The 14,760-nt window shown below is 43.8% G+C and overlaps 7 protein-coding genes across 7 annotated transcripts; 6 read left to right on the top strand and 1 right to left on the bottom strand.

The window, feature by feature from the left end:
- Positions 1-2,230: 2,230 nt before the first annotated feature.
- On the top strand, positions 2,231-2,914 carry O0I10_002959 (uncharacterized protein; the record flags this gene model as incomplete). Its single annotated transcript, XM_058483034.1, has 1 exon — positions 2,231-2,914. One exon carries the CDS (start codon positions 2,231-2,233, stop codon positions 2,912-2,914), a length of 684 nt encoding a protein of 227 aa, XP_058346123.1.
- Positions 2,915-4,264: 1,350 nt separating this feature from the next.
- On the top strand, positions 4,265-5,210 carry O0I10_002960 (uncharacterized protein; the record flags this gene model as incomplete). Its single annotated transcript, XM_058483035.1, has 3 exons — positions 4,265-4,801; positions 4,865-4,987; positions 5,061-5,210. 3 exons carry the CDS (start codon positions 4,265-4,267, stop codon positions 5,208-5,210), a joined length of 810 nt encoding a protein of 269 aa, XP_058346124.1.
- A 232-nt stretch (positions 5,211-5,442) lies between these two features.
- Positions 5,443-6,561, bottom strand: O0I10_002961 (uncharacterized protein; the record flags this gene model as incomplete). Its single annotated transcript, XM_058483036.1, has 1 exon — positions 5,443-6,561. One exon carries the CDS (start codon positions 6,559-6,561, stop codon positions 5,443-5,445), a length of 1,119 nt encoding a protein of 372 aa, XP_058346125.1.
- Positions 6,562-6,900: 339 nt separating this feature from the next.
- O0I10_002962 (uncharacterized protein) lies at positions 6,901-7,627 on the top strand (the record flags this gene model as incomplete). The annotated part of the gene is made up of 4 exons (XM_058483037.1): positions 6,901-6,958; positions 7,048-7,127; positions 7,189-7,329; positions 7,397-7,627. The coding sequence occupies 4 exons, from the start codon at positions 6,901-6,903 to the stop codon at positions 7,625-7,627; spliced, it is 510 nt and encodes a 169-aa protein (XP_058346126.1).
- Positions 7,628-11,164: 3,537 nt separating this feature from the next.
- Positions 11,165-11,444, top strand: O0I10_002963 (uncharacterized protein; the record flags this gene model as incomplete). Its single annotated transcript, XM_058483038.1, has 2 exons — positions 11,165-11,314; positions 11,373-11,444. The coding sequence occupies 2 exons, from the start codon at positions 11,165-11,167 to the stop codon at positions 11,442-11,444; spliced, it is 222 nt and encodes a 73-aa protein (XP_058346127.1).
- A 762-nt stretch (positions 11,445-12,206) lies between these two features.
- On the top strand, positions 12,207-13,085 carry O0I10_002964 (uncharacterized protein; the record flags this gene model as incomplete). The annotated part of the gene is made up of 5 exons (XM_058483039.1): positions 12,207-12,338; positions 12,400-12,504; positions 12,726-12,818; positions 12,875-12,943; positions 13,008-13,085. The coding sequence occupies 5 exons, from the start codon at positions 12,207-12,209 to the stop codon at positions 13,083-13,085; spliced, it is 477 nt and encodes a 158-aa protein (XP_058346128.1).
- Positions 13,086-13,640: 555 nt separating this feature from the next.
- Positions 13,641-13,868, top strand: O0I10_002965 (uncharacterized protein; the record flags this gene model as incomplete). Its single annotated transcript, XM_058483040.1, has 1 exon — positions 13,641-13,868. One exon carries the CDS (start codon positions 13,641-13,643, stop codon positions 13,866-13,868), a length of 228 nt encoding a protein of 75 aa, XP_058346129.1.
- Positions 13,869-14,760: the final 892 nt, after the last annotated feature.

The following is a 14,760-nucleotide window of genomic DNA, read 5'->3' on the forward strand; positions in this document are numbered from 1 at the left end:
ATGCCCTATTATCAGTTACACTTGTGTGATACATGACAATGTCAAACATGTGTTCTCGGATCGTATACTCGATAGAAAAAGTGAAAGGGATTATGGCACCCACACTTCATGCTGACTCTGGGACTGGGCACAAACCGGTTATGGCGCCTGCCGATATGGCACGCTTTTTTCATCAAAGGCACAGTAAGAAAAGGGGAGACATCTGCATACTAGTATAATTAAATCGCTCAAGAGCATTCTTTTTGCTTCTCAATCTACGTACTTGTTCAATCACCAATGCATACATCTACGCTACCAAGCCGAATACATTTATCTTTTGGATACCCATGATTGGTATTTGAATGACCTTATAGAGTGATGCGTACATACGATCATGACTATCAAAGAAAAGTGTTCACTAGTGGATTCAGGGTATGAGTTAGGAGGATATGGTGGTATAGTGACCACATGATGATGGAATGGCAATGGCGAAGGCGGGAGGGCACCCAAAATTATTGCAGTAAATGAAAGATCTTAATGTTTCAGCCGCGTGTCTGTGATAAAGTGCCCAAGGGGAAAGAACACGCGATCACCAGTAAAATGGATTTGGGCGGGCAGATTCACATAGCATTACAGCATCAGTACATTAAGAAGAACGGTGTTGGCAAAGATAAGGGAATAAGCAGGAGGAGAAGTGCTCCTCTTCCCTTTCCACACACGTCCTTGAGGATCCCCCTGAAATGCAAGTGCAATATGGGTATGCATAAGCCGACATCCATCTGTGCTTTTCGCTCCTGCCCCTAGCGCGCAAAATCCCTATATCCTTTCTTTTACCCCACTAACCACGATGATGATAATGATGCTGATGGGGAAAATGGACCTGAATGATTGAGTACGTGTCCATATGAGGATACCGTAAAAAAGGGGGTATGGCTCTTAAAAGGAATAGGAGCGTTAGAGAGTGCTGCACAAAAGAGCGTGCACAGGTACATGACCAGGATGGTGGAGTACATGTACACATGCGGAACAAGAATATTGATTGATTCTTATAATCAGCCAGGTTAGCCAGGGTGTCACTGAAAAGGACGGAGGATGTAAGAACCTAGTGATGCACATGTGCCATTGAAGATAGGTGCCAAGATCAAGGACTTGTTGTATCCTACTAAGAGTGACGACACAATCATTAACAGCAATGCTTGTAGCAGCATCAGCTGTAGATCATGGAGAGAATAGATGGCTTGTGTGTAATGACGATAATGTTACGCCATCCTCTGCTCCTATCAACGTACATATGAATAAAAGTGGAGTAACCATATTATATTATTGTGCGTTGGTTAGGTATTGTGAGAGTGAAAACCCCTTCTTTGTGAATGCACACAATATGGCGATGATGGGGCTGGTGAGCAAATGTGCCTACGTGCACCGTGTGTATTTGTGGAGACTCGCCCTGATCCTCCTAATCCCTTTTTTCTTTCTCGTGTGCAAACAATGAGCCACAGCATTGTTTTGCCTGCCTTTTACTTATGGCATCGCCGTTACACAGTGTTATTGCTTACCTATGCTTTGACAGGAGCACATGATCAACATGCATTCCACCAAGCACCGACCCATGACCTGCATAAAATGTCAAAGCAAAAATGGCATCATCAACAACATCATTGGGTCATCTTTCCAAGTTCAATCGAGGACATAGATGAGGGAAAGTTACCTGAATGCGTTACATGTGCCTTATGATGATGGACACGCGTGTATGATTTATTACTTCCCTGGCTAACTCTCTACATGTTCGCTCCCCGAGGGGTGTGGTGGGAGGTTAAAGGGCTCTCATCACACGTACATGGTTCAAGCACAAACGATGGAACTGATTTCATTCACACACAATCTCTTTTTTTGGCTCCTTTTCTTGTTTTAGCGATGGTGACCTTGTAGGGAAAAACATTTGCTCCCCCCACAACATGATAAGGACGTCGACAAATGTAGTAATGATCCGATGTGGGTCATCGCCCCTTGGCATCAGGGCCGATCCTTTTCCTTTACACCCAGGGAAATCTCATTATTATTTGTTATGCTGTCCCATATGTGGTGTACCGAAAAGTATAAAAGCATCCCCACTCATCACGGACAATGAAAACCAACAACTTGTCTTCTTTTTCTTTTTTACAACTGTTTACACAAAACAACAACAACAACAACAACACTTGAAGCATGAAACGTACGTATACCTTGCACTTTGCATACATCTATCTATAGGATGCTGACCCTGCTCTTAGTCTCAGCCATCTTGAACCCTGAAACGCAACAACAACAACAATCCGGTGTCCACCAAAACCACCAAGTCAATCGATTGGTGTCGCCACCTCTCTCACCCAACAACACCTGTGGATATGATACCCATATGCTTCCACAAATCGTGATCCATGGTAAACCACGTAGCCGTTTTTCTGAAATGGAAGATGCCATCATTTGCGAAGGTGTTGCCAAAGGCTTGACGTGGGGTCAAATTTCTCGACAATTACCTCATCGTAAGCGAGCCACTTGTTTCAATCGTTATCGTACCTTGCAAGGTATTCGCAAGTCTCGTAGACGTTCATCATCCTCATCCAACACGTTGTCATGTGCATCATCATCCACATCATCGCCCTCGCCTCCGTGGGTACCATCTACTCCACCCGATCTTACTGCTACTGCTACTACTACTACAACAACAACAACTGCAACCCCTTCATCAGCTAGCAGTTCCTTCAACACCACCACCACCACCACCACCTTGACGTCTCCTCTTTCATCGACTGCCGATCTTTCTCGTTTCATCTTGCCCTCTCCGAGTGAAATTCTCCACAGCAAAGATATCAATCTTGTCTCCAACAGCAGCCGTTTACCACCCCTCGTTGCACCTACAGCCCGTTATGCCTACAGACCCTTCACACCCTACTAAGTCACTCATTCACAAAAAGCATTCGTTTTACTCCTCCTCTTTCTTTTTGGAGCACACTACACGGGCATCACATCCAAGCATAATCTCTCTCACTCTCACTCTCACATTACCTCTCCTTGTTTGTCCTTGCATCCACCATATCGCACATTTTTACTTTCCTCACACATTACGGCCTTTATTCATTTACTTTTACTGCCGCTGCATCGAGACCCACTACCAAATTTACACTCATGATATACGCAACCATCATCACACATACCTTGCACTTGTAGATAGCTTTTCTTCTTCCTATTCATATTTCTTATTTCATGTGCATGACACACGATCGGGATCTATATGGTTTCTTATCTCTCTTTTCTTTCCATTCTTGTAAGACACACACACAGCAACACCACCCCACCAACCTCAAAACATATATATACACACTACATAGTACATTGATTTTCCTTAATGTAATTAAATTTGTCAGTGCACATTTTACGCCGTTGTTTATGCAACCTGGTCTTATTTGGAAAGAGCGAGATAGCAATGCTTGACACAAAACGGAAGGAGAGTGATTGTAGGGGGGAAAAGATAGTATAGGATTCAGCATGTATATATGGAATGATGTGCACAGACGGATGACAGCTTTAAAGAAGATGATGATGATGACACTATAAGCAATAACTTAAAAAAAGAAATGATGCAAGAGCGCATTCGTTGGTAGGGAAATTGATCACACGGTTAATTTTATTCATTGTAGAATGATGATGAATTGAGGTAGGAGGGGAGAGTGGATTGATCCTATCATGATCTTACCTGGTTGATCTAGATCTCTTTTACAAGATGGCATAGGTAGTGGTAGTGGTAGTAGCATGTCTCCTTCTTGCTGCATGGATACAAGTTGGCAGGACGATTATAGGAGGAATGAATGAACGAGGGTGTGACGGTATATTCGGGTATCATCGACCATCATGTAATAGCAGGTGACTCCTAGTATAGATGAAAGAGGTTTCCAGGTTGCTGGGCAGTGGGGGAAGAAGCAGCTCAAAAAGAGGAAAAAAATCGAGGGGATAAATGTGGGAGGCTGTTGTATGTTGCTCACTTCTGTTTCAATGCGACAACACCGAGGTTTTACTCCTAAGATGGATGGGAGGGTGGCATTTCATGTGTTGGATCACTATATCGACTTTGTTGTCCATGGCAACCATGACATTTTGACAGGTTGAGTTAAAGTGGAAGGGTCGTCACAATTTTGAATGTGTGTGTATGTGTGTGTCTGATGCTGGGGTGGAATCGTTGGGCTTATACATCTTGTCAAATTCTCTCTCTCTCTCTTTTTACCCCCTTTCTATTATCACATTCCGTCCCATGTTCAATCGTGCAGCAGCAGCAGCTTCGACAAAGCGTTGGTTTGCCACAGCCGTACCGGCACAAGCTCCATTGGTCGTAAAGAACAATCGTATTCTCGCTTCTGTTATTTTGTCTCGTGCTCCTCAAATCACTCGCGATTCGACTTCGTTTGAAAAGGCCTACTTTGACTATCGTGAAAAACTCGAACGTCAGCAAGCTACATCGTTCCCTACCGAATTCTACTTTAAAAAAGGATCGCTGGCTGAGCGACGCTGGAAGGAAGAAGAGGAGGCTCGTCGTGCTGCCATGACAGACCCAACAACGTCCCTCTCCGATGCTGTTGCTAACGTCGAACATGAAATGGACGATGCTGCTGCCAATCTCAACAAGGTCGTCAAATCGAGCCGTATCACCAAGGCTGACCAAGAAAACAACACCAAGAGTCTCGATCGTGCTCTTCAGCGTACACTTTACCTTGTCGTTCATAAGCCCGGCAGTGAGCAACCATGGCAATTTCCCCAGGGACAAATCGACTCAACTGAATACCTTCACGAGGTAATTCTATTCCTGTTTTGGATGGAGGAAAAAGAGTACTGATGGTATTGTTTGTATGTATAGGCTGCAGAGCGTCAATTAGCAGATGATTGTGGCAAGGATATGGATGTGTGGTTTGTTGGACGGCAGCCCATTAGCCATTTCAAGCAAGCACCTTCCCGAAAGAACGATGAACTTGGTGTCAAGGTAAATTCATTATTGAGATCCATGAGAGGGATAGGATCATTGATTGAATATGGGATGTGGCTGTTGTGTATAGACCTTTTTCATGAAGGCACGGGTTTATGCTGGTCAAGTCAAGCCCAACAAGGATGTATCCGATTATGCATGGCTCACAAAGGAAGAGTTGGAAAGCAAGCTTTCTCCAGAATATTACAATGCCGTCAAGGACAGCTTAGGTGACCTGTAAGCTGTATGCAACAACGACCCAATTGTACAATCATACACATACACATCACCTATTCATTCATCCCCCCCTTTCCCTGTTACTAAAAAAGAACATAGATTTCTCTCTCTCTCTCTCTTTCTTTTACGCATGTGAATACAAAAAAAAAGTTGATCATCTATTGCTAGCATTTGGAAAAGGGGAGATGGGTGGTAATAGGGTCCGAAAATGGGCACATTTTATTTGGTGAAGTCGACTAGATACGCCTCTTAATGGTCTTTGCTAAACGGTGCCAAAAGAAACGAATCAATCTTTGTTTCCAAGGAACATGTACAGTGATCTGCTTGATGCATGGGATATCATTCTTCATGTTACACTGCGCTTTGGTTTTCTTGGAGTTGGATTTGGCAGGTGCTCGATAACAATGTTGACATACGAGATCATGCCTACCCATCCACACAGGCCACGTTTGTTGTTGAACAAGTTGGAGACATCGAGCACATTCGAATTCAATATACTGCCCAGGAGGATTTGCCAAGTGTTCTTTACCATGTCGTATACACTCGGCGTACTCAAAACATGCCATTTGAAATGTCTTTTTGGTCCATTCATTGTTGTTGTCGTCGTCGTCATCAATTTCATTATCGACGTTGCTTAATATTAACATGCGAGCTGATTCACGTACGAGACGGGCTTGGTTGAGCTCAAAAGCATGCCAAAAACGACGACGTTCTACAAGAGCCACAATGGTAGAATCAAGGGCTTTGAGACGTTGTTCAAGAACAGCAGCTTGTTGACGAGTATCCATACTCTGGGTATTGAGGTTTGCCAATGTTTGTGCAATACGCTGCCGTGCACGCCGTGTGTGGTCAATGGCAATGCGGAGATTGGCGAGCTCGTGCTCTGCAGCTGCATGTTTATTCATTGCATGCATATAGCTTTTTCGACATCGACTTGAAACCACCGGGATCCAATGCATACGATCATATCTACGTCTTTGTTGGGCACGTTTGTGTTGACGCACAACCGCCAATTGTTGTGCAACAGGTAGTCGTTGCTCATGTTCATGCAACGTTTGCTCGACAGCTGAACGCTCTTGATCAAGTTGCCGTTGGTGTCGCTCAATACCTGCAATGGTCCCATAGAGTTGCTGTACTTGTTGTCGTGTATTATCAATACGTCGCTCATATTGTATTTCCAGTACTCGTATCATGCGCTCAAATACAGTATTCTCGTCTGATTGATGATCCACTTGTTCTAGTACCGCATCAATTACCCGTGACCAGCTATCAATTCGATCATGGGGTTGGAGCACAAATGACATGGATGATATTTCTACGGCATGGGTTGATGATGTTACTGGCGGTGATGGCATTTACTACTACAACAATGAAAGAAGAAAAGGGGGGAAGCAACAAGCACAGACACAATCAATGTAATCCAGGAGACATGTTGATCATCCATAATGAATCAACGTCCTCACGGAGATATTTTGTCTCTAGTAAAGAGACCATCACTCTTTGTTTTTATATCCTCGAAAGTAAAAAGTCATCGAATTGTTTGGCCAAGAAATCAATGACGGCCGACCTTGCAATTTCCATATTTGATCTGTGGGAAGGATCGGGTTACTGCATGATGATGATCATTTCACTCCGTTGCCACGCCTTCCGCCTTTAGAGCCCACACTCGCCTTCCTCACCTTTATTCGTATACAATGTCCAATGCCGCTTTCTTTTATGGAACACTAATCTCTCCTGATGTTCAATGCCGAGGTAATCTGTAATGGGACTCATTTACTTTACGGTGTTCATTAACGCGTTATCATACATGCACTATTATCTCATACTTTTCGTATCAAAAGTACTCTGTGGATCATCCAACAAGACACCAGCATCGATTCTCAAACTATCCTCGCTTCGTATGCGACCTGCTATACTCAAAGTATGTACCTGCTAATGGATGCAGCGTGGCACGTATTAATGATGGTCAATGGGTTGTCCAGGGACACAAGCGTTACGCCCTTAAGGATCGACCGTATCCAGGCATTGTTGCTACCGGAAACGATCAAGATAGCGTGCGTGGTATTGTGTGTGAAGGCCTTTCTCCAGCAGATGTGAAACGGTTGGATCTGTACGAGGGCGATGTAAGATACATAGCTCCAGAGTTTGGATACAATCGATGTGACATGTCTCATTGGTGTCTTTTACCAGGAATACAAGCGTGACCAAGTACAAGTGGTTCCTATCGATGATAAGGATGATGGTTCAGTATCATGCCAAGCATACATTTGGATCGAAGGGAATGATCAGCTCGAGAATTACGATTGGGATGAAGACCATTTTCTCAAGGTGAAGGCAGCTTCCTGGTTGGCGGATGATGAGGAATTTAGTGAAGTAGATAAGCTTGATATCCCACAGCAGCAGCAGCAGCAGCAGACATGATAGAACAATACCGACAAGAGATAGATTAGTATCCATTCATCGTCTCTCCCATAGTTGATCCTTCCCGTTCAAGATTTTCAAAATGAAGCGTGTGATTCTAATATGAATGAAGTTGATATGAATGAAGTTGATCAACATGTCTGAGAGCATCTTCAGCTCAAGGTTCGAGTTCGAGATGGGGAATCCCATGATAATCCATACTGTTTCGATAAATCATGAATCCGGTGCAGACGCAATTTCCAACCCGCATACTCAATCCCACATTGCCCCCTCCAATTCCAAATTTTATAATGAATTGCAGGTTCTTTTATAATACAAAGTTGATCAGCATGTCCAGAAGCATCTTGTGTGAAAGTTTCACGATCGAGGTGGGCAATCCCATAATCAAGATTTAGCTTACAGTGTTCATGGATTTGTAGGGCAGCGTCTGACCTATTTAATTTCAAGTCTTGACCCATTCAAGTATACCACTACCACCTGCGAACGATTATCCTGCTTCAACCCATCATGCTAATCCTGCATTTGCCTTGATCCGATTGTCTTTGACTAAATGGCAAGTCCACGGTGTGTACACAGCCTTCGTATCACTCTACTTCAACACGTGCCTTTCTTGACACTTCGCCTTCTCTTGTACACACTCCTCTGCCGCGACCAGTCGTAACAGTATTCATCCAGCAGTTGCTATCAGTGTCACCTTTATTCCGTTGTCTCAAACAGCGTTACAACCTGGTCATTTTACTACAACACACGCTCTCTTGCACACTCCTCTACCACAGCATCCTGCCTTTCAGCCCTTTTGCGTAGACAGCGGATAGCCATTGTATACAAGCAGCTTTATTTACGCGTAGCAACTTCGCTTTGATGCATACGACTTCCAATGGATGACCCCATATCAGCTATCAAGTACCCGGCAATACAAGCAATCATCGCCTGGTTGAGCATCAATGAAAATGACCAAGAAAGGGATAGGCCAGCAGCCGGATGGAAAAGGAAGCATATGAGTAGCGAACAAGCATTTCTTTTCAACCAACATGGTGGATTTGCAATGGTTATGGATGGAAGGATGCGATCAAGTGCAGTGATGAGAAGTCCTGGAATGTTACTTTGGTTGCTTGGCGCCTCATCAGCAGGAACGATGGATCGTGTCACGTGAATACGGCTGAGGAGGGTGATGGATTGGTTGGAATTGGCGAGAGGGCTTATATCTTTGACAAAAGGAGGTGTTTCACAGCTATGGATATATTGCAATACTCGAGCCAAAGCATACAACACCTATCTTGCATCATAGATGAAGGGTGATCATGACGACAGCAATCAAGAATAAGATGACACAATTATCCCTGATGACTCTAGATGCTTCGCCCATACCCTATTCCATTTGGCTATATTGCTTCCTTATGTATCATGTATCTACTTGAAACATCCACAATACAGTGTGCTACGTGTTCTTCGACTTTTTATTGAATGAAAATTGGATTCAACATAATACTTTGGGTATCGTACTATTAGCTCTGATGTGCTAGAAGTGGACCAATTGTTTATTTTTGCATTGAAGGGGGACAGCAAAGTCGACGGGTGGAAAGTGAGATAAACTTGATACGCGGATATCATATTTGGTAGGGGTTACACAGTAGGTTACACGATTTGGTTCAGGGGTGAAGTTGCATAACTAATCGATCGATGGAAAGCGCACAGACCAAATAGCTTAATTACGAGGGCTGTTCTCAATTGACGTCATGAGCAGTGATCATTCTTATGGAGCTAAGAGCATAGAATATTGTTGAGGGTACGTATAAACAGCAATAGCTGTAGCAAGCGGGGTGGCATGGAGTGCAAGAATTGGAGCGAACAGGAGGAACAAAGAGACCACTCTTCTTCACTTCCACTTCACAAAAAAGGTAAGCTTGTCTCCATTTACAAACCACAACGCGTTAATTGCTGGCATTCCTTCCAATGTACAGCGTTCATTGGGGTGCACATGTGGTCAATGGCGACACTTTCCAGTTGCAGACATTCAACAAGTACGCGCGCGATCTGCCCATGACTCAAGCTTCCATTGCAATACAACATGTACGTTCCATCGCTGCATTCCTTTATCATTCATACTGGACATTGTGGTTCTAAAGTTCACGTGTAGTTTGCTGTTCTCGCGTTTATACGAGATCCAAAGTGGGCGTCGTGTGTCGTGTGTATGCTTTCACTGGTTGTCATCAAGGAGGGTCGCAACCTATTGTTACTATGGGTATGTCGACATGAAAAGCGAATGCTATTGTTACCTTACACTTCATTTACTGTAGCTTGAATACGTTGGATGATGGTACCTCTGGCAGCAACAAGACATTGATTTTAAAGCAAGAACGCTGTACGATGGCTCAATGGTATGCATGGTGTTTGATCTACAAAGCGAAACCTGTTAATTAACGAGACTTACAGTGAAACAGCTGCAATACAATATGGATGACATGGAAATACGGTTTTGTTTGAGGCAATGATGCTATTGAGAAATACCACAAGGTAAGAGTGTTCATTGTGGGATTGGTGTGATTCAAGTGGACTTACCAAACGCCATACAGTGGCAGAGCCTCTTTCGGCGATACTATTTTGATCAATCAGCACGTCGAGGATGTCATTGTATAGTACTATGCTCTCCTGGGGAATTTTGGCCCGGAAACAGTGTGACTCAAGATGCGATGGCAAGGCCAATTTGAAAAGGCATCCGCTGTGCACACGGCCTCCATCCAAGTACGGCTATTGATTTCCTTGCCTACAGAGAGAAGGTGGATATCTCTTATGATGCCAATTTCAGGATCCAATGAGAGTATGGTACATATGGTGGCATACCTTGGCGCTGCAGGTTGATGATTGTATTGCCTTCGGATGGTGTATTTGGTTGCAATTCCTTGTGATCACCATGGTTCAGGGCGTCGTGTGCCTTCCTTACCGAGTTGTCCACAATGAGAGTTCTCAAGACGTCTTCACATTGCCTCTTTTGGGTATGCTGACAACAAAAGCGTGTGGGTTGGTTTTACTTGTTATCTTACATTACATTTACTGTAGCTTGAACACGTTGGATGATGGTACCTCTGGCAGCAACAAGTCCTTGATATCAAAGCAAGAACGCTGTACGCTGCCTCAATGGTATGCATGGTGTTGGATCTACAATGCAGGACCACTTAATTAACCAACCTTACCATAAAACAGCAGCAGCACATACTGGATCGGATGGACTAGGTTATTTACAAGCATCAATGGAATGGTATTGGGAATACCTCAAGGTACAGTGCATCATTGTTGGATTGGTTGGATTCAAGTGAACTTACCAAACTCCATACAGTGGCAGATCCTCTTTCGGCGATGCTATTATTATCAAGGCTGCACGTCAAGGACGTCATTGTACTACACTTTCCTGTGGAGCTCTACATGTTGTGCCCGGGGACAGTGCGACTCATGTTGCGGCCTCAGGGATTTAAAAATGCATCCTCTGTTCGCACGGCTCCATCGTTTACGGCTATTGATCTCCTTGCCTTTAGAGAGAAGATGGGTATCTCTATTGATGCACTTCATCGCGTCGATCCACAGGAGAGTACTGGTACTATGATGTTTCTTTGGCTGTGCGCTTTTATTATCACTTTACATCCTGGTGGCCTATTTGGTTCCAAGTCTGCGGGTGATGATTTCGTGATTCAGGTATGTATGACTCTCATGCTTTTTGGAGACCTTTGCTGAAACGCCTACCATCATTTAGAGGGACCATTGCAGAGAGCTGCTTGTCTTTTGGTGCTTTGACGTTTACAAGATCACAGCTATGAATTGCTAAGTATTGTTGGATGAGTTGGGACAATTGTTTATGGTGCATCTTTTATAGATGAATCATGTCAGCCATGGGGAAGCGTTTATGTCTTTTGGTGGTGTCAACCTTTATTGCGTCTCGGGTGGTTGGTTACCAAGCAACGGGCGATTTCTCTGAAGAGTGTCCGCCAATGCAAGTCTCTTGTGAGTGGATTGTATCAGCAACAAACAACAGCATGCATATCTTTGGTGCCATATCAGCTCCCATCATCCATCTGGTGCTTCCCATTACCTGCAATTTGGTGAACCTCCTGTAACAAAGGTCCCTTATCGATCGATCATGTCAGCAACAAGGAGAAGGTTTATACCTTTGGCGTCAGCAAACTTTCGATCATCTCGTGGTTGTGATTATCGGCAATTCCTTTGATGGATCTCTACAACTATACCTGTCTCATGGTTGGATCATGTCATCAACAAGCAATGAGAGGCCCGCGTTGACATCTTTGGTGTTACCAAGGTCATTTATGCATCTCCTCAAGGCATTCATCGTCAAGCTGCATTCGATTTCCAATGAAAAACGATTGCCATTCACATCGCTCTTTAGCCATATGTACGTCACTCCGCAGCTAGGATCTGGTTTGGGCTTTTCGATGCACAATGCTTTCTCGATTTGCATGTGGTCTTGGGCAGCAAGGATTGTCTCGTTGTCTCTCTTTGTAAGGGCTCTTCGGCATCATGTAAGTATGCTCTCTTTGGTGGTATCAATATTAACTCGACCTTCTCACTGCATATGCCCATAAAGTATCGTTCCATCGCTTTCAAGCCGAGTGCCACCGTAGCGGGTCTTATCAACAAGCGGACGATTGCAAAGCATAGGCTTGATTTGGATATCAGCAGGATTTCATGCATATGGCTATCATTGGTAAATAGAGGATGATCCGTTTTTTGGCTCCAATCCCAACCAACATCCTCTTTTATTATAGTGTGCGGACTATTCAGCAATCTACTTGTCTTCTGGTGCATTGGGATTTTTATGGATGCAGCTGTCATTGGATGCCAACATGTTTTCGTTCGTATGGCTATCATTGGTAAATAGTGGATGATCCGTGTTTTGGCTCCGATCTTAATCAACCTCTTCTTCTATTATAGTATGTGGTCTATTCAGCAAGCCACTTGTCTTCTGGTTCTTTGGGTTATCATGGATGCAGCTGTCATTGGATGTCGACATGTTTTCGTGCGTATGGCTATCATTGGTAAATAGTGATCCGCTGACTTCTTCAACGCCTGCTAACCTCCTCTTCTATTATAGTATGTGGGCTATTCAGCAAGCTACTTGTCTTCTGGAGCATTGGGATTATCATGGGTGCAGTTGTCATTGGATATCTGCATATGGCTATCATTGGTAAATGATGATCCGTTCTCTTCTTCAACGCCTACTAACCTCCTCTTTTATTATAGTATGTGGGATATTCAGCAAGCTACTTGTCTTCTGGTGCATTGGGATTATCATGGATGAAGCTGTCATTGGTAAATAGTGATCCCTTCTTTCCTTCAACGCCTACTGACACCATCTTTCATGTGGGTTATTCAGCGAGCTACTTGTCTTGTGCCCTTTGGATTCTTGATGGATGCAGCTATTTTTGGATGTCGACAGGGTTTCATCACATGACTACCATTGGTAATTGATGATCCATTCGTTTCTACAACGCCTGCCAACCTCCGCTTTTATCATAGCATGTGGGCTATTCAGCAAGCTATTTGTCATGTGCCCTTTGGATTCTTGATGGATGCAGCTATCATTGCTAAATATTGTTCTATGGATCTGGAAGACTGTTTACCGTGCATCATTTGTAGGTGAATCATGTCAGGGTCAAGGAGCGACGTCTACAGTATAGCATCGTCCAGTATCAGCTGGCTTTATTACATCGTTCGATGGTTCTCGTTACCACCTATTGGATACTTCCTTTTATTTGCATCTGCAACAACAAGCAACAACTTGTATATCTTTTGGTGTCGCCAAGCTTGATCTCGTCTGATTGTGATTCTAGTTGTCGACAATCCTTTCGATGGATATCCCACCATACGCATGCCTGTTGTCGGTGGACCATATCAGCACAAGCAACAAAGTTCCTATCTTTATTGTCAACAGCATTTACTCGATCCTCTGGTGGTTCTCGTTATTTGACCAATTGATTTCAACAGCCCTCTGCAGTGCACGTCTCTTATGGGTGTATCGCATCAGCAACAAACAACAATATTACACACGTGTCTTTTTGGCGCTATCAAGGTTTATCCATCGCTCAAGGCATTCGACATCAAGTATCGCTCCTTTCCTTTGGAGAAAAGATTACGTATCAGCATTGGTCATTGTATCGACATCGTTGAAGCAAGGAAATTGGTTTTGGTTGCTGGGGGCATCAAACATCGTGGATTCTCATATGACACAGGCTAAGTATTGTTACCATTACCTCAGAGATAAATTAGTGACATGCATTTTTATAGGTCCATCATTCCATCAAGCTATATCTTCGCATGCTCTTTGGTGCCATCAAAGTCTCTCCTTACAGCTGTCAATGGCGATTGCTATTGAATTGGAAGACGAAGATCAACATTTGAATTTGGGTGGGTGTCTCAGAAGCAAGCAAGCGATCTCTATCTTATAGTTGTGGTTGTCAAGGATACCGTTTCCATCGTTTTGGAAATCAGTTACCTGCAAGTCGTCTCTTTATCGGTGGATCTTCAGAACAATGTTTTTATCGGTGTCATGGCGGATCTCATTCCTCAAGTACTTGTATGGATACCTTGGACGTTCTTTCTGATCATACCATTTATCACGTGAGTGCACATAGCGCTCTGCATTATGAGGATGAGTAGGAGTCGTGTAACAGGCTCTCTCTTTCCTCGTCAACCTACTTTAATTTCCTGATCTTCCACTCTCATCTTCTTGCCTCTTCCTCCCATTCTCAATTACTGGCCCATTCAAGCACAACTACCACCTGCGAACAATTGTCCTGCTTCAGCTCATCATGTCAATCCTACAACTCGCTTGATCCGATTGCCTTTGGTTGCATGGCAAGTCCATGGCGTGTGCATGGCCTTCTTGTCACTCTTCTACAACACACGAGTCCTTTGACACGTCACCTTCTCTTGTACACTCCTCTACCACGACCAATCGTAACAGCATTCCTTCCAGCAATTGCATATTAGCAAGATCTTATCCATCGTCTCGAACAGCGTTCTTTACTTGCAGCAACATGTCTTAACAACCTTTGTTACGTGGACAGCAGATAGCCATTGTATAGAAGCAGCTTTATTTACGTGTAGCAACTTGCTCCAATACATAC

Source organism: Lichtheimia ornata (genome assembly GCF_029851405.1).
Source record: "Lichtheimia ornata isolate CBS 291.66 chromosome Unknown scaffold00009, whole genome shotgun sequence".
Classification (NCBI taxonomy): Eukaryota; Fungi; Mucoromycota; class Mucoromycetes; order Mucorales; family Lichtheimiaceae; genus Lichtheimia; species Lichtheimia ornata.